The sequence below is a fragment of the Oncorhynchus nerka genome, linkage group LG20 (genome assembly GCF_034236695.1).
Source record: "Oncorhynchus nerka isolate Pitt River linkage group LG20, Oner_Uvic_2.0, whole genome shotgun sequence".
Classification (NCBI taxonomy): domain Eukaryota; kingdom Metazoa; phylum Chordata; class Actinopteri; order Salmoniformes; family Salmonidae; genus Oncorhynchus; species Oncorhynchus nerka.
Genome location: NC_088415.1, coordinates 68,598,337 through 68,617,999, shown reverse-complemented (window position 1 = coordinate 68,617,999; position 19,663 = coordinate 68,598,337). Strand labels below are relative to the sequence as shown.

The 19,663-nt window shown below is 41.9% G+C and overlaps 1 protein-coding gene across 3 annotated transcripts in view; it reads left to right on the top strand.

The window, feature by feature from the left end:
- LOC115103014 (5'-AMP-activated protein kinase subunit gamma-2-like) overlaps positions 1-19,663 on the top strand; it is a 65,253-nt gene that overhangs the window by 24,391 nt on the left and 21,199 nt on the right. The window contains exon 1 of one of the 3 annotated variants that reach the window (XM_065005703.1): positions 8,175-8,769. The exons of the other annotated variants lie outside the window; for them this stretch is intronic. Coding sequence (XP_064861775.1) covers positions 8,673-8,769 — 97 coding nt within the window. The 5' untranslated portion in view covers positions 8,175-8,672. Of the gene's footprint in view, positions 1-8,174; positions 8,770-19,663 lie in introns of those variants that run through there. 3 annotated transcript variants of the gene reach the window in all.

Sequence of the window (19,663 nt, the reverse complement as noted above, 5' to 3'; positions counted from 1 at the left end):
CGAGAAATATCGACTCCCAAAGCAGGACTTTTTCCGCTTCCTACAAGTAAGACATTATATTCTGGAGAGCACCACCTTAATTGGTAACCCTGATGTGTCTGTCATTGAAAGAATGCTTTTTTTCCCACAAAGGAAAATGTCTGTAAGTCTGTTTTATGATACTTTAAGGTCCTTTTCTGCTGTCAACACACAGAGGGTGAAACAAGTGTGGGAGAAAGAATTGTCTGTTACTATTGACGAAGAGATGTGGGAGGACATTTGGAGATATGCAAAAACAATATCTATATGTAACCGTACTAGAGCAATCCAGTTAAGAATAATACACAGATTGCATATATCCCCAAATCGCAGACATGCTTTTAGCCCCACTTCCTCTTCCCCTCAGTGTCTTAAATGCAAAACTGACACAGGCACCCTAACACATTGTTTATGGTCATGTACCAAAATACAAAGATACTGGTCTGGTGTCCTGCAAGAAATTGAAAAGATCCTAGGGGTTGATCTAGAATTGGACCCAGTTTCTTTACTGTTAGAAGTAACATGCCTACTAGGGACACCTGTCTGTAAAAGGAGGCTTTACAACATCCTTACCTTCGCAGCGAGGAAAAACATCCTTTTACAGTGGATTAGTGATAAGGTTCCTTCTATTAAAGATTGGCATAAGATACTATTTGAATGGGTGCCTCTGGAATATCTGACATGTACATTGCATTCTAAAACAGACCAGTTCTACAAAGTATGGGAACCTTATCTAAATTACCTAGAACCTGAGGTATCAGCTATTATGCTGCAAGGATTCTCTTAGAATGGCGGGGATCTATGTATTTCAGAACTACACTGTACGTTCCATGTGTGGAACCTAACCTCTTGGTTTAAACTGAGCTTTTTTGTTTAATTTCTGTTTGTAAGTTTGTTTAAAATGTATGTATTGAGAGACGCAATGATGGTGATGGGGTGAGAGAAGCACAGAGCGGGAAGAGGAAAATGGTGTACGTATGTATGGGTGTGTATATGTGTGTGTGTGCGTGCGTGTATGTATGCATATGTGTGTGTATATGCATGGGTATATGTATGTGTGTATGTATGTATGTGTATATATATGCACGTAGATATGGGTAAGTGGGGGCTGTTTTTCTTGTTTTTGTTCTGTGTGCTTTGTCTCTGTTGTTGTATCTCTTAATATGGGTGAAAATTGTGAAATTCCAATAAAAATACTGTTACAAAAAAAAAGACTACTTTCGAGTAGTAAAACATGTATAAAAGTAACAGATACCATTAATTAGAAGCATCTTATATTGTGAGCTACCGATACTATTGGAGAGGACTTAATTCTTCCTGCTGCCGCAGATATGGCTGGGACAAAAGGCCAAAAAAACTATACAGACAATGCCTTCATCAAACACATTTTCACGACGCATCAGTGACATGACAGGAGATGTTTTGAAACAATTACTGGTTCGCATATAAGCCAGTGAATTATATGCGTTACAGCTGGATGAGACAGATGTTGCGGGCCTGGCACAGCTCCTGGTATATGTTACGTTTTTGGGGGGTCAATTAAAGAAGACATCTTCTGGAAACCAGGACAACATCAAATAATATTTTTAAAGTACTGGACAGCTTTGTGACATCAAATGGAGTTTGGTGGTCGAGATGTGTTGGTATCTGTACTGATGGCGCAAAAGCTATGACAGGGAGACATAGTGGAGTGGTAACGCGTGTGCAAGCAGTTGCTCCCGACGCCACTTGGGTACACTGCAGCATCCACCGAGAGCCTCTTGCTGCCAAGAGAATGCCTGAGAGCTGAAAATACATTTTGGACACTACAGTATAAGTGCTTAACTTTGTTAAAGCAAGGCCCTTGAACTCTTGTGTATTTTCTGCATTATGCAATGATATAGGCAGCGACCATGTAATGCTTTTAAAACATACAGAAATGTGCTGGTTATCAAGGGGCAAAATATTGACACGTTTTTTTATTTATTGAGAGACTAGCTTAAAGTTCTCTACTGACCATAATTTTCACTTGCATGGTGACGAGCTTCTCACTCGACTGGCCTATCTGGGTGGTGTTTTTTCTCGCCCGAATGATCTGAATCTAGGATTACAGGGACTTTCCGCAACTATATTCAATGTGCGGGACAAAATTGAGGCTGTGTCATGAACACAAGGGGAGCTGGTTTCAAGTGCAGGGCGCAGTAGGTGTTTATTGCAAAGGACCACAGGAGGAGTCAGGTAGCTGGGTCCAGGGGCAGGCAGAAGGTCATACACAGAGTGTCCAAAAGGGCAACAATACAGGCAGGGAAAAGGCTAGTAACGTAGTCCGGGAGATCAGGCAATAGGTAGATAGGCTAAAGTACAGTCCGGGAATAGGCAAAGGGCATCGTTAGTGAGGCAGGCAAAAACTATCATTCACGGGGAAAACAGAGCTCCGAAAGACGTGTCACAATACCTCACAGTGATGGGGTGCAAAGAACTGAACTAAATAGTGTGTGATAATGACACATAGGTGTGTGAACAGGTGATTGGGAACTGGAGAGTGAGCTGCGTTCAGGGGATCTAGGTGTTTGAGAGTTTGAGCTGGAAAGAGGGCTAGAAGGTGAGCTGCGTTCAGGGGATCTACGTGTTTGAGGGTGTGAGTTGGAAGCAGACGTTACACTATGATTAAGAAGTTGGAGCTCTTTTCTGTCTGCATTAACAAGGACAACACACAGGTCTTTCTATAATTTTCTGATTTTTTTGTATGAAAATTAACTCAAGCTACAGACAATGTCAAATGTGATATAGCGAAGCACCTGAGTGATTTGGGTGCACAATTACGTAGGTACTTTCCCGAAATGGATGACACAAACAACTGGATTCATTATCCCTTTCATGCCCTGCCTCCAGTCCATTTACCGATATCTGAATAAGAGAGCCTCATCGAGATTGCAACAAGCGGTTCTGTGAAAATTTTATTTAATCAGAAGCCACTGATAGTTTTTTGGATTGGGCTGCGCTCAGAGTATCCTGCCTTGGCAAATCGCGCTGTTAAGACACTGATGCCCTTTGCAACCACATACCTATGTGAGAGTGGATTCTCAGCCCACACTAGCATAAAATCTAAATACAGGCACAGACTGTGTGTGGAAAATGATTTAAGACTGAGACTCTCCAATACAACCCAACATTGCAGGGTTATGTGCATCCTTTCAAGCACACCCTTCTCATTAACCTGTGGTGAGTTATTCACAATTTTCGATGAACAAATAACATTTTATATGTAAGATGGTTAAATAAAGATTACAATTATTGATCGTTATTATTTGTGCCCTGGTCCTATAAGAGGTCTTCGTGACAACTCACACTCATTCGTATGTTTAATAAATGTATCATATAGTATGTGTGTGTGTGTGTCAGGCTTACGGTGATGGCAAAAAAACAACATTTGAGAGTGCGCTGACCCTGGTGCTAGAGGGGGCACGCAGCTGGAGGTTGAATGTTTGAAGAGGTACGGGACTATAAAAGTTTTGGGAACCAATGCTGTAGATAATGAATTTTGAGGTTGAAAAGTGGCGGAATCGCCCTTTTAAGCTCGTCATTGACAGTACTGGTATAGTTGATGGTCTAATGCAAACTAGTCTGTTGTACATAGAAATACTTTGGTTAAAAGGTGAGCCATTTTCCCTGGCTGGGATTCATCCATTCTTCCCAGCTCCTATCGAAATGTATTTGTCACATGCGCCGAATACACAAATAAACTAAAGTAAACAATTAAATTAAAAGTAAAATAATAAAATAATACAGAGGCTATATACAGGGGGTACTGGTACCGAGTCAATGTGCAGGGGTACAGGTTAGTCAAGGTAATTTGTACATGTAGGTAGAGGTGAAGTGACTATGCAAAAAAGCCTCAAGTGGCTTGTTTGGCAGTTTTATAGTGTAATGCTTAATATGGGGCCTTAGCTTGGGGAAAGCTCTGTTTCTTCTTGAAGATTGATATGGGTCATCAACCACACTGAAACTCATATTCTGACTGTAGACACAACTCTTCAAGGTTCATGGCAACCAGTGGCCACCAGGGTGTGCTATATCCCCTGTTCTGTTCTTTCCTTGCTCTGTTCCATCCCTCACATTATGAGAAGTTGTTTGGAGCTGGAACCATGAATGTGTTTTGGATGTCAAGATTGGATTTTTGGTTTTATGCTATAATATAATAAGCTATTTGTCGTTCAAGGTCATTTAAAAATGATTTATGTTGTCATTGAATCAGGTTGATGCCTGTCTGTTCCAATGCCATCCTGGCTGCATTTGTCTCCTGCAAATATAATCAGAATATCCCTCAGTTTTATAGCTTTTTTACATGTGTGGTTTCCCATAGTCTGGACATTGTCACTCCCTCCCCGTGGCAGACAACTGTAGCTCTTTCATGCCCTTATCTGGAAATGCCCAAACAAGCTCTTCAGGCAGGCAGGCAGTCTGCATCTTTCTTTCCCAAGTTCTGTCACTATCTCCCCTTCCCCTGTGTACTGTATAATATGGTCAGTAAATTAAGGAAGTGGGTAGTTTTTATAAATTGCCCACCAATTCACTGAGACCCATGACAATATAGTATAAAATGAAAAAAGAGACTACATTGAAAGTGAAGAGAAGTCTAGAGAAAGAAGAAGAAATGCTCATGAAGTATTTTTCTCCATAATTTATGCAAGCCAAGCGTAAAAACAATGGAGGTGTCATAGGTAACACCCTGACTGCATCTCCTCATTCATGCTCTGCTGAGCTGTTTATTGACTTATTTGGGCTGATCAGTTGCATAACCATTTTGAATGGATCTGGGGTCGTGGAGAAGGCAGTCAATAGTGTCATAACTAACTGGGTCATCGCAGGGCGTCATGGGGGGGTGTTAGTGTATTGAGTGGAACCCGTGTGATCAGATAAATCTACAGCTGCCAGCCCAGGGAGAGACCATGGGGCCTCCCTTTAGTCAGCTGAGGATGGTTGAGGGGATTTGTGACTGGGCTCAGCACTCTTTTAAGGTCAGTCTTAATGAGAGCTAGAGTACTGGGACAGTGATCTGACCTAGCTGTCTCTCTGTTAAGCAGGTGACGTGGTCTGGGGAGTTGACAGATCTTACACAACCTCCATGAGTCATGACGGTCATGGAATTTGAGGTTACGGCAGGGTTTCCCAAACTCGGTCCCCAGAACCCCAAGGGGGACACTTTTAGTTTTTTTGCACTACACAGCCGATTTAAAATAATCAACCAATCATCACGCTTTGATCATTTGAATCAGATGTGTAGTGTTCGGGGGGAAAACTAAACGTGCACCCCTTGGGGTCCCGAGGCCCGAGTTTGGGAAACTCTGGGATACAGTAATTGGCCAGGCCAATCTACACGGTCACCGACATAACCGTTGGGGGGAGGATTGGAGCGTATCAGATTCAAAAGAAACACGTAGCTTTTCTCTGCAACTTCACTATTACCATTACACTTCATTATTATCAGTAGCAATTCATTATTATTATTCAAGTTATTACCTTTAAATATTATTAGTCTAGTATATTCATTAAGAAATGTCAGATTGGTGAGGCATTCCGGAAAAAATACATATTCCGATTTTGACGCACTAAACTATTCATATCAAGTCCGATGCGTGTTTCCCTCCAATTTACAGAACAAAAACAAAATGGCCTATTTATCAGCTTTGATTAGTCTATAAATTATAAAGATTCCGTAACTAATTATACCATGCCAGGTTGAACAGGATTGTTAATTTATTTAACCCCTCCATCTTCTTTGCTACATATACACTACCGTTCAAAAGTTTGGGGTCACTTAGACATTTCCTTGTTTTTGAAAGAAACTTTTTTTTTTTGTCTATTTTAATATAACATCAAATTGATCAAATCACAGTTGATTTGTCACGTGTGCCGAATACAACAGGTGTAGACCTTACAGTGAAATGCTTACTTACAGGCTCTAACCAATAGTGCAGAAAGGTATTAGGTGAACAATAATAAGTAAAGAAATAAAACAACAGTAAAAATCACAGTGAAAAACAGTAGCGAGGCTATGAAAGTAGTGAGGCTATAAAAGTAGCGTGGCTACATACAGACACCGGTTAGTCGGGCTGATTGAGGTAGTATGTACATGAATGTATAGTTAAAGTGACTATGCATATATGATAAACAGAGATTAGCAGCAGCGTAAAAGAGGGGTTTGTGGGGAGGCACACAATGCAAATAGTTTGGGTAGCCACTTGATTACCTGTTCAGGAGTCTTATGGCTTGGGGGTAAAATAAAGTGTAGACATTTTTAATGTTGTAAATGACTATTGTAGTTGGAAATTGCTGATTTAAATTGCTGATTTTTTTCCTATGGAATATCTACATAGGCGTATAGAGGCCCATTATCAGCAACCGTCACTCCTGTGTTCCAATGGCACGCTGTGATAGCTAATCCAAGTTTATCATTTTAAAAGACTAATTAGTCATTAAAAAACCATTTTGCAATTATGTTAGCACAGCTGAAAACTGTTGTCCTGATTTAATGAAGCAATAAACTGTCCTTCTTTAGACTTGAGTATCTGGAGCATCAGCATTTGTGGGTTCGATTAGAGGCTCAAAATGTCCAGAAACAAATAACTTTCTTCTGAAACTCGTCAGTCTATTCTTGTTCTGAGAAATGAAGGCTATTCCATGCGAGAAATTGCCAAGAAACTGAAGATCTCATACAACGCCGTGTACTACTCCCTTCACAGAACAGCGCAAGCGGTCTCTAACCTGAATAGAAAGATGAGTGGGAGGCCCGGTGCACAACTGAGCAACAGGACAAGTACATTAGTGTCTAGTTTGAGAAACAGGCACCTCACCAGTCCTCAACTGGCAGCCTCAACTGGCAGTACCCGCAGAACACCAGTCTCAACGTCAGTGAAGAGGCGACTCCAGGATGCTGGCCTTCTAGGCAGAGTTCCTCTGTCTCGTGTCTGTGTTCTTTTGCCCATCTTAATCTTTTCTTTTTATTGGCCTGTCTGAGATATGGCTTTTTCTTTGCAACTCTGCCTAGAAAGCCAGCATCCCGGAGTCGCCTCTTCACTGTAGATGTTGAGACTGTTTTGCGGGTACTATTTGAGGAAGCTGCCAGTTGAGAACTTGTGAGGCGTCTGTTGTAGAATTTTATATAATAATTTAAAGTGTTGAATCAAGTGTAGTTTTTTTTGTACCAGTTCATCAACCATGTGCCATGGAATTGGTACATCGAAAATCTCTTCCCATTTATTTTGCAACCTTTATGGTGCAGCTGTCAACATTTTTGTCCTCAAATTAAACTGGTATAGGTTGAATAGGATTGGCGCATTGTCCATTTGACACAACATTAACGCATTTTAGAGCCAGAACAACCTTGCCGATTTGCTGTTGAATAATTAATGAAGTCAGACACATCCAGCCTGTTTTATAAGAAGACCAATTTCTTTATTTACTGGCAAGCAATGAAAACGTACATTGTATAAATGAAAGTCCACACATCAAAGATGTTTTACTGAAGAGCAATAGCCTATAGGCTAGCAATTCTACACCCCCACATATCTAGCGGATTAGCTGCTCAACATCAAATGACAGTTGGAAAGAGGAAGCGATGTAGACAGACTTAAGTTAGCAAAACAATTGCTTATAATCATTAGTAAACACACCCGCTATTAGGTAAAGTTTGTATATATATATAATATATATATATATATATGTGTATGTATGTGTGTGTGTGTGTGTGTGTGTTTGATATATATATATACACACACACACACACATATATATATATATATATGAATGTAGGACTATTTAAATGTATTTGACGGTTATATTATTTTCATGGCGGTTCCACAGTTATTCAATTACCCTTACTGCCCTGACAATCTTTCAAGTCTTCCACTATAAGTAGATGGGGATTTGAATTCTTATGTCAACTTACTGTCTTTAGTTGGATTGAGATATAGTGTGAGTGTGTATACGAAGACAGAGTGAGACCGATGTGGGTATGGTGATTTGAATGTGTTGGGGAGCGAGAAGCAGATGCTTAGCCAATCACTTTGTGTGGCCCTCCCGGGCAGGCCTCCTTTTACAGTCTGCTGACACGCGTGCTATATTAAAGAGACACCACCCAGAGCTGCACCTGACAATTTACAGCAACCAACGCCACTACTAGGGCTCTGCAGAGAGAGAGGGAGAGCAAAATAGAGCAGGGAGAGCGAGAGGAGGAGCAGAGTGAAATTCAGCAGAGAAATAGGAGACCAGAGATATTCTGCCTGTGTGCACTGTGCTACGCTGTGCATCATCACTTCGGAGTGTTGGACTTCGTCTCACAGAGAACATGTGGAATTTCCAGCTTTCTTTCCCTTCGTGTTCTCCAGCAAACGTGTGAGCTGCCACAGACATCAATTCCCTGAGAGGGGAGCCTGCTTCGCCTGCAGCCTCTGCTGGGCTCTGTGGACTCAGAGACATTTTCTGGACATTTTCAGTTTCATTTTGACACAGATCTTTAACTTTATTGTATTTACAAACAGGCATCAGGCGGAGTAGCTCTCTCGTCACTCTTCTGGGGAGTGGTGGTGGTGCCCAATAGTTGTGACCGGTCCCTATCCTGGATGGTCATGGCCCATATTGGGTGCTGAACCCATCGCTTGAACCCACTTGTGTCCATGAAGAGGTTTGGCAGCCTGAGGAGGAGTAAGAAGCGGAAGGAGCAGGACCTGCTAGCGGAAGGAAGACGCCAGTCAGAGCCACCATGTCTGCCTGGTAATGTCTTATGCTGTTCACATGATCACACCACTTGAAGTGTCTAACTGCGTAGTATACACTGAGTGTATAAAACATTAGGAACATCTTCCTAGTATTGAGTTGCACCCCCTATTCCCCTCAGAACAGCTTCAATTCGTTGAAGCATGGACTCTACAAGGGGTCGAAAGCGTTCCCACAGGGATGCTGGCCCATGTTGACTCCAATGCTTCCCACAGTTGTGTCACGTTGGCTGGATGTCCTTTGGGTGGTGGACCATTCTTGATACACACAGGAAGCTGTTGAGCGTGAAAAACCCAGCAGCGATTGCAGTTTTTGACCCACTCAAACCGGTGCGCCTGGCACCTACTGCCATACCCCATTCAAAGGTACTTAGTCTTTTGTCTTGTCCATTCACCGTCTGAATGGCACACATACATAATCCATATCTCGATCCATGTCTCTTTAACATGTCTCCTCCCCTTCATCTACACTGATTGAAGTGCATTTAACAGGTGACATCCAGATGGGATCATGGCTTTCACCTGGTCAGTCTATGTCATGGAAAAAGCAGGTGCTCTTGTGTTTTGTGCGCCCCGTGTATGACGGGCCACAAGACTGAAGACAGTATATGTTGAATATATTATCCTTCCCTCAAGGTCTCTTTAGATTCCATCCTGGATCAACAATGGCACTCAGAATAAATGTTTCTTATCGGAGCAGTCAAATGGACCCTCTATTAATACAGTGGTAGTAGTACAGTATAAACGGCATATACATTTTGTAACAAGTACAGTAAGGTAGACATCACCCGGACCCCCTGCTGATCCAGACGGTAAAAACAGAGCATCCATTTTGTAATTGGCACTGCAGCTACATATAGGGGCTGCTGACAGCTCGAAGGTCTTTATGGCCGGTGTCCCTCGGAAACATTTGTGATTTTTTTACGTTGTACAGTGAGGATATGACGGTAAACTAACATGTTTGCACGTTAATTACATTCAATCTAACTCATCGTGATTTAAGAGTAGTCTCGTGCTACTTGAAATGGTAATTGATAGTCCTGCTGCTTGAGCTGGGTGATAATGCGACGCTGTTATTTTTTACCCACATCTGTTAGTCTCTATGTAATCATCGCTGCTCTGATTTGGAACGTTAAACTTTATGAAAATGACGGTGTCTCTCCTCCAGGAGTGTCAGGGACAGGGTCATCACACTGGATACATGGGGTTTTATGAATGTTGCCTTTGGAACATCTCACTGGATGCTTGGGCTGCATGAACTCCACAGCTCCTAAGGGGTGGGGCTAACCTCTGGTTGACCTTTAGCCCTAGTCTGACCTGGGATCAGTGGAGGAAGAGGTCAATGCCCAACTGTCATTATGGTGTGAACCTGTATGTGTTAACCCATATGTGGTGCTCAGTTTATTTTGGTCTGGCCCTATACTGTATGTGCTGTTGCCAAGTCTTCTATGGTTACAGCATGACAATAATAGAGGAGTTTGACATGTCAACAATAGAAGAGTTGTCTACACAACAACACGTACAGTATGGGACCAGGCTAGAAGAGTTGTCTGCACTACAGCACGTACAGTATGGGACCAGGCTAGAATAGTTGTCTGCACTACAGCACGTACAGTATGGGACCAGGGTTGAAGAGTTGTCTGCACTACAGCACGTACAGTATGGGACCAGGCTAGAAGAGTTGTCTGCACTACAGCACATACAGTATGGGACCAGGCTAGAAGAGTTGTCTGCACTTCAGCACGTACAGTATGGGACCAGGCTAGAAGAGTTGTCTGCACTTCAGCACGTACAGTATGGGACCAGGCTAGAAGAGTTGTCTGCACTACAGCATGTACAGTATGGGACCAGGCTAGAAGAGTTGTCTGCACTACAGCACATACAGTATGGGACCAGGCTAGAAGAGTTGTCTGCACTTCAGCACGTACAGTATGGGACCAGGCTAGAAGAGTTGTCTGCACTTCAGCACGTACAGTATGGGACCAGGCTAGAAGAGTTGTCTGCACTACAGCATGTACAGTATGGGACCAGGCTAGAAGAGTTGTCTGCACTACAGCATGTACAGTATGGGACCAGGCTAGAATAGTTGTCTGCACTACAGCATGTACAGTATGGGACCAGGCTACATTTTGGTGCTGTGTTTATTATAAATGGAGAGCACAATGTGATGAGACTACAGCCATAAGTAATATATCAGTAGCACTTTACTAAAAGCCAACAGGTGTAATGCATTTTGATGTGGTTTAAATGCAAGATTTCATCAGCATGTATGACCCCATTTATAACATTATTATAGTTGAATAATGATCCTGACAGCACCTTTTTGACAGCAACTATCTCGTATAGTTACTAAGCTCGTTTTAAACAATTTACACACATAGATGTGAGGTCTGATGTTTGGTTTGAGCTCACATGTCATGTAGTGTAAGGGAAAGGGGGAATATTAAGGATTTACAAAATGTACTGCCCACACACACTCGCGCCCACACACACTCCCACACACACACACAATCATACACACACACAAACAAACACACACACACACACACGTATTACACAAGGGTGATCAGGGATGGTTGTTGCTGTGTCTCCATAAGGAGTTTGTGTGAGTCCCACAAACCCCTTACATACAGTGCCTTCGGAATGTGCCTTTGTTACGTTACAGCCTTATACAGCCATGTGTAACTCTGTGTTGTTGTATGTGTCGAACTGCTTTGCTTTTTCTTGGCCAGGTCGCAGTTGCAAATGAGAACTTGTTCTCAACTAGCCTACCTGGTTAAATAAAGGTGAAATAAATATTTGGAGGAAGCTTGGCACCATCCCTACGGTGAAGCATGATGGCGGTGGCAACGTGCTGTGGGGATGTTTTTCAGTGGCAGGGACTAGGAGACTCGTCAAGATCGAGGCAAAGATGAACGGAGCAAAGTACAGAGAGATCATTGATGAAAACCAGCTCCAGAGCGCTCAGGGCCTCTGATTGAGGCGAAGGTTCACCTTCCAACAGGACAACGACCCTAAGCACACAGCGAAGACAATGCAGGAGTGGCTTTGGGGCAAGTCTCTGAATGTCCTTGAGTGGCCCAGCCAGAACTGCGAACATCTCTGGAGAGACCTGAAAATAGCTGTGCAGCAACGCTCCCCATCCAACCTGACAGAGCTTGAGAGGATCTGCAGAGAAGAATGAGAGAATCTCTCCAAATACAGGTGTGCCAAGCTTGTAGCGTCATACCCAAGAAGACTCGAGGCTGTAATCGCTGCCAAAGGTGCTTCAAGAAAGTACTATGTGAAGGGTCTGAATACTTACATAAATGTTGTATTTCAGTTTTATTTTTATTTGCTAACATTTCTAAAACCTGTTTTTGCTTTGTCATTATGGGATATTGTGTGTAGATTGATGAGGGACAAAAAAACATTTAATCAATTTTAGAATAAGGCTGTAATGTAACAAAATGTGGAAAAAGTCAAGGGGTCTTTATACTTTCCGAATGCACTGTACATCAGACAGCCAGCCTCATAACCCAACATGGCTGACAGCCCAGTCACCCCTTTCAAACTCCTAAGGGAAATCTGCCACTCACCACTGCAGATCAGAAACACTGATTGCTTAATGTTGAGGCCAAGCATTATTGTGACACCTGCCTTCCTCCTTAGACTTAATGGAAAGAACATTGGCCAATATGATGCCGTCACAGTCTTAGTTCACCATTGCCCTTTTATACACAAAGCTTTTCAGTGTTTTCAAAATGTAGTGTGACACAATCTGATATGCTGAATTAGATGTCGATTGTTGGGTGTTTCAGTTAACCAACTGAGGGGCCAGTCTGCAAAATCCAATGGGCCAGTGCTGGTCCATGGACTAGACGCAGGGGTGGGCAACTCCAGTCCTCGAGGGCCTGATTGTCACACTTTTTCTCCATCCCTAGTAAACACAGCTGATTAATCAAATGCCATTCTAAACTGAAGATCATGATTAGGTGATTGGAGTCAGGTGTGTTAGCTGGGGCTGGGGCAAAACTGTGATACCAATCAGGCCCTGGAGGACTGGTGTTGCCCACCCCTGGAGAGGTTAAGAAACACTGGTATAGATGACCTCCGTACCCCATGTGGTGTATTCCCCCTCCCTCCCTGTGTGTTTGATGAGGAGGGCCTCCCTCCCTGCAGTCCCCCTGTGTTATCTTCTCCTGCGGAATGTGCCACAACAGCGTAGCTAAAATAAGACACCAAAACGACTGAAGAGAGGGCTGGTATTAGCCAGCTAAATGTCAGGAGATAGTGGAGATGTGTTTTTGTGTGACACGATGAATGCCTGTGCAGATTTATCCTCTTCAATGAAGTTGAGCTTTCATTAGATGGTATATCGGTTTACTTTTGAATGTAACTTCCATTTAGTATTCAGTCCCTTTTATTTGAACGCAGAAGTCAGTGTGTGCGCTGTATGGTTTACTAGGGGGTTCTATACACAGCCATAAAATTTGAATTATAACAAGTACTCAAAAGAGAAGGTAGTGAATTAGTTTGTATGCCGCCAATCCAAAACCATGCATGTCTTAAAATGACTAGTATAAATCGTAAAATATGTCAGTTTCACTTAAGGTCGAGAGGTTTGACAACTATACCGCATAAAATTCAAGATAGTTGGGAACATGTTTGTTGTCCCAATACCGTGACATCGGGATTATGAACTGATGTACAAAACATTTGACGCATCGATCCATTATTTTCAATATAAATTATGATATTTTCGCTACAAAAAGACTGCTCAATATATTGGGCATTGAACAGTCAGCCCTGTGCAGACTCTGCCACGAGGAAACAGGATCAATAGTTCATCTCTTTTCATCTTTGGAGTCAGGTCTGTGTTCAGATGGACCTACAACAGTACTATAAGGAGATCTGAAAAACCATGATCAATCAATGGGAAATATGATTATACTCTTAAAAGTCAAGTATGAATTTTTAGGGCAATCTCTGTAGAAATGGTACGAGTAGAGCGGTTCAAGACCCTCGTAAGACAGTGAAATATACGGATGTATTGTAAAATGGTAATATACTGGGAACAAATGTGTTAGTCTGTGGATATCTTTGGGGGGAATTAAGATTAGAGGGATTGGTTGATTTGACGACGTACTTGGAGTCCAGTAAAAATAGGAGGCTGTATGTACACTGAACAAAAATATTAACGCAACATGTAAAGTGTTGCTCACTGAAATAAAAGATCCCAGAAATCTTCCATATGCACAAAAAGCTTATTTATTTTAAATGTTGTGCACAAATTTGTTTACATCCCTGTTGGTGAGCATTTCTCCTTTGCCAAGATAATCCTTCCACCGGCCAGGTGTGCCATATCAAGAAGCTGATTAAACAGCATGATCATTACACAGGTTCACCTTGTGCTGGGGACAAAAGGCAACTCTAAAATGTACAGTTTTGTCACACAACACAATCCCAAAGATGTCTCAAGTTTTGAGGGAGCGTGCAATTGGCATGCTGACTGCAGGAATGTCCACCAGAGTTGTTGCCAGATAATTTAATGTTCATTTCTCTACCATAAGCTTCCTTCAATGTCATTTTTTGAGAGAATTTGGCAGTGGGGTTATGGTATGTGCAGGCATAATCTACAGACAGCGAACACAATTGCATTTTATCGATGGCAATATCGTGAAGCGATCCTGAGTTCCATTGTAAGTGTCACGTTGTATAATGATTGGAGACAGGTGCAGGAATACGAAAGTTTTTTATTTATTCCACTACCCAAAATGCTGTACGTCATGAACATGAATGGGACAAACCCCAAAACAAACACGTGTGTGTGTGTGTGTGTGTGTATATACAGTGCCTTGCGAAAGTATTCGGCCCCCTTGAACTTTGCGACCTTTTGCCACATTTCAGGCTTCAAACATAAAGATATAAAACTGTATTTTTTTGTGAAGAACATGTGGAAGAAGGTGCTCTGGTCAGATGAAACCAAAATTGAACTTTTTGGCAACAATGCAAAACGTTATGTTTGGCGTAAAAGCAACACAGCTCATCACCCTGAACACACCATCCCCACTGTCAAACATGGTGATGGCAGCATCATGGTTTGGGCCTGCTTTTCTTCAGCAGGGACAGGGAAGATGGTTAAAATTGATGGGAAGATGGATGGAGCCAAATACAGGACCATTCTGGAAGAAAACCTGATGGAGTCTGCAAAAGACCTGAGACTGGGACGGAGATTTGTCTTCCAACAAGACAATGATCCAAAACATAAAGCAAAATCTACAATGGAATGGTTCAAAAATAAACATATCCAGGTGTTAGAATGGCCAAGTCAAAGTCCAGACCTGAATCCAATCGAGAATCTGTGGAAAGAACTTAAAACTGCTGTTCACAAATGCTCTCCATCCAACCTCACTGAGCTCGAGCTGTTTTGCAAGGAGGAATGGGAAAAAATTTCAGTCTCTCGATGTGCAAAACTGATAGAGACATACCCCAAGCGACTTACAGCTGTAATCACAGCAAAAGGTGGCGCTACAAAGTATTAACTTAAGGGGGCTGAATAATTTTGCTCGCACAATTTTTCAGTTTTTGATTTGTTAAAAAAGTTTGAAATATCCAATAAATGTCGTTCCACTTCATGATTGTGTCCCACTTGTTGTTGATTCTTCACAAAAAAATAGTTTTATATCTTTATGTTTGAAGCCTGAAATGTGGCAAAAGGTCGCAAAGTTCAAGGGGGCCGAATACTTTCGCAAGGCACTGTATATATATATATATATATATATATATATATATATATGTGACCCAAACAAAGGGCGAGGTGTAAAACTCTAATAAATACACGGGACGAGACCCGTAATAACACACAAGCCGATACAACAGAGCACAGGTACTCACAAGACCAACGGACATGGAACAATAATCAACAAGGACAATGGGGAACAGAGGGCACGTATATACACATACTAATCAGGGGGAATGGGAACCAGGTGTGTGTAATCAGACAAGACAGTCCGGGGTTGGTGGTAATGATCCAGTTCAGTGACATCTAGAAAGATGGTGACGTAGACCTCCGGAGCTGGTGAACGGAATGAACAGCAGTACCAGGGGAATCCGTGACTGAGGCCCATTTTTTTATTTTTTTAAATGTAAATTTAAGGTATCTGTATTCCCAGTCATGTGAAATCCATAGATTAATTTTTTTGACTGATTTCCTCATATGAACTGTAACTCAGTAAAATCTTTGAATATAACTTTTGTGTGTATATATATATATATATATATACAGTTGAAGTCAGACGTTTACATACACTTAGGTTGGAGTCATTAAAACTCGTTTTTCAACCACTCCACAAATTTCTTGTTACCAAACTATAGTGTTGGCAAGTCGGTTAGGACATCTACTTTGTGCATGACACAAGTCATTTTTCCAACAATTGTTTACAGACAGATTATTTCACTTATAATCCACTGTATCACAATTCCAGTGGGTCAGAAGTTTACATACACTAAGTTGACTGTGCCTTTACACAGCTTGGAAAATTCCAGAAAATTATGTCATGGCTTTAGAAGCTCCTGATAGGCTAATTGACATCATTTGCGTCAATTGGACTTGTACATATGGATGTATTTCAAGGCCTACCTTCAAACTCAGTGCCTCTTTGCTTGACATCATGGGAAAATCAAAAGAAATCGGCCAAGACCTCAGGAAAAAAAATGGTAGACCTCCACAAGTCTGGTTCATCCTTGGGAGAAATGTTCAAATGCCTGAAGGTACCATGTTCATCTGTACATACAATAGTACACAGGTATAAACACCATGGGACCACGCAGCTGTCATACCGCTCAGGAAGGAAATGCGTTCTGTCTCCTAGAGATGAATGTACTTTGGTGCGAAAAGTGCAAATCAAAATCGGTTAACAACAGTAAAGAACGTTGTGAAGATGCTGGAGGAAACAGGTACGAATGTATCTATATCCACAGTAAAACAAGTCCTATATCGACATAACCTGAATGGCCGCTCAGCAAGGAAGAAGTGTCTGCTCCAAAACAGCCATTTAAAGGCCAGACTACGGTTTGCAACTGCACAAGGGGACAAATATCGTACTTTTTGGAGAAAGGTCCTCTGGTCTGATGAAACAAAAATATAACTGTTTAGCCATAATGACAATCGTTATGTTTGGAGAAAAAAGGGGAGGCTTGCAAGCTGAAGAACACCATCCCAACCGTGAAGCACGGGGGTGGCAGCATCATGTTGTGGGGGTGCTTTGCTGCAGTTGGGACTGGTGCACTTCACAAAATAGATGGCATCATGAGGGTGGAAAATTGTGGATATATTGAAGCAACATCTCAAGACATCAGTCAGGAAGTTAAAGCTTTGTCGCAAATGGGTCTTCCAAATGGACAATGTCCCCAAGCATACTTCCAAAGTTATGGCTTAAGGACAACAAAGTCAAGGTATTGGAGTGGCCATCACAAAGCCCTAACCTCAATCCTATAGAAAATCTGTGGGCAAAACTGAAAAAGCGTGTGCGAGCAAGGAGGCCTACAAACCTGACTCAGTTACACCAGCTCTGTCAGGAGGAATGGGCCAAAATTCACCCAACTTATTGTGGGAAGCTTGTGGAAGGCTACCCGAAACGTTTGACCCAAGTTAAACAATTTAAAGGCAAAGCTACCAAATACTAATTGAGTGTATGTAAGCTTCTGACCCACTGGGAATGTGATGAAAGAAATCAAAGCTGAAATAAATCATTCTCTCTACTATTATTCTGACATTTCACATTCTTAAAATAAAATGTTGATCCTAACAGACCTAAGGCAGGGAATTTTAACTAGGATTAAATGTCAGGAATTGTGGAAAAACTGAGTTTAAATGTGTTTGGCTAAGGTGTATGTAAACTTCTGACTTCAACTGTATATTAAATTGCAAAGTTTTCCACCAGATCCTCCAACCAGTGGAGGGGTTGGTAAAAAAAGGGTGATCAGAAATAATGCAAGCAAGGTTATTTGATAGACTAATCTGTCTTCTAGCAAAAAAAAAGGTTTATTTATGTTTCTGCTGTGTAATGCAACCTGGGAAGTGGTCGTTTTTCAGATCAAACATAATTTAGTTTGCTTGAACAATTTACATTTCGGTTCAAGTAATCCCTAATCACCTCCGCTGTTACGACAGTGTGCCTTCATAAGGCAGTTATGACTTATAGTTCTATAGGTGATTTGTTAGATCAGTGAGTGGTGACTTGAATGTCAAAGTGAAGTTGTTGATGAGTTACTGGAGATGAGCAGAGTACCATGGCAGTCCCATGGTCTAGTGGAGGAAATGTGAACCACTCGGTACGCATCACCCACGTCACTGGAAGTATGGCCTCAGAAATATGTCAGCAGGGTGGGGCTCGGGCCATGTGTGTGGGTGGGTGTCATATGTCAACCCGTTCCCCGTGCTGGGTCGTGACTGCTGAGGGCCATGTGAGGGCTGTCATGTGATCAAGCGGCAGCCTCGACCTGACAGACACTGCCAGAACAGGAGCCTGCTAGCCTCTCAGGCAGCTGTCCAATAATACTATGGCCAGTCTGAATCACTGTTAGTTCTTTATGGTATACTGTACACTAGATACAGATAACTGCCAAAATAAGGGAACACTTGAGTAAATGAGGGATACAAAGTATATTGAAAGCAGGTGGTTCCACACAGGTGTGGTTCCTGAGTTAATTAACCGATTCACATCCCATCCTGCTTAGGGTCATGCATAAACATGGCCAGTTGCCCATTATTTTGGCAACCATAGAAGAAGAAGTCTCGGTGACTTTGAAAGACTCAAAGGAGAATATTGGGTTTAAAGGGTGTGTGTGTGTGCGTGTCAGTCAGTCACCAGATCTCAACCCAAATGAAAACTTATGGGAGATTCTGGAATGGTGCCTAAGACAGCGTTTTCCATCAAGAAAACACCAAATGATAGAATTTCTAGTGGAAGAATGGGGTCATATCCCTCCAATAGAGTTCCAGACACTTGTAGAATCTATAATGCGCATTGAAGCTGTTCTGGTGGCTCGTGGTGGCCCAAAGCCCTACTAAGATGCTTTATGTTGGCGTTTCCTTTATTTTGGCATTTACCTGTATCTCTTCACTGATTTATGATATGATACACATCATCAAGGCTGGGTAATGGCACAGTGGTAGTGGTAGTAGTACATGAAGCTAGGAATAGAGGAAGGATGGATCGATAACTATATTCCACTCTATTGTTAATTGCCAGAATATAGATGTTCTTCACATTTATTTGATTGAAATTTGAACCAGCTTTGGATACATTTTTTAGGTATTCGAAGATGTTCTCTGATACTGTGTGTTGGTCCAACCCGTTCCTGACAACCTACATACAGTACATTCAAATAAGTCTACTGTAGTTGTCATAGGACTCACAAGCTTTGCTTGCACTGCAGTGATCCACTGAAATCAATTGATTGCTGTTTTTTAGGGACAGGGTGGGCTGGATATTTTCATTATTTTCTTGGCAGGTTTCCAGGCCCTGGCAGCACTTAACACACATGATGTGAATGGAAAATCCCATCAGGAAGCTCAATTCAGATGATTCATCTGGATGAATCAAGCATTATTGACCCATCAGCTTTGCTGATGATAAATGAGGATACTTAATGATATTCTAATCAATATTGTTCTGAAAAGCAAAATATCTTGGGGCGCCACTCCACTATTACAGTATCATGTGACAAGCACAAACTATGTTGAAAGGGTACAGTATATCCCAATCAGAAAGGACATAATTGAGTTGAGATTGACTGTGAACATTGCAACAGCACTACAGGAGATGTCTAAGGAAACTCCATGTATAAATGACAGGCCTGTGTAGACCAGTGCTAACTGCTAATCCTTTCTCTGGTCTTTTGTTTTT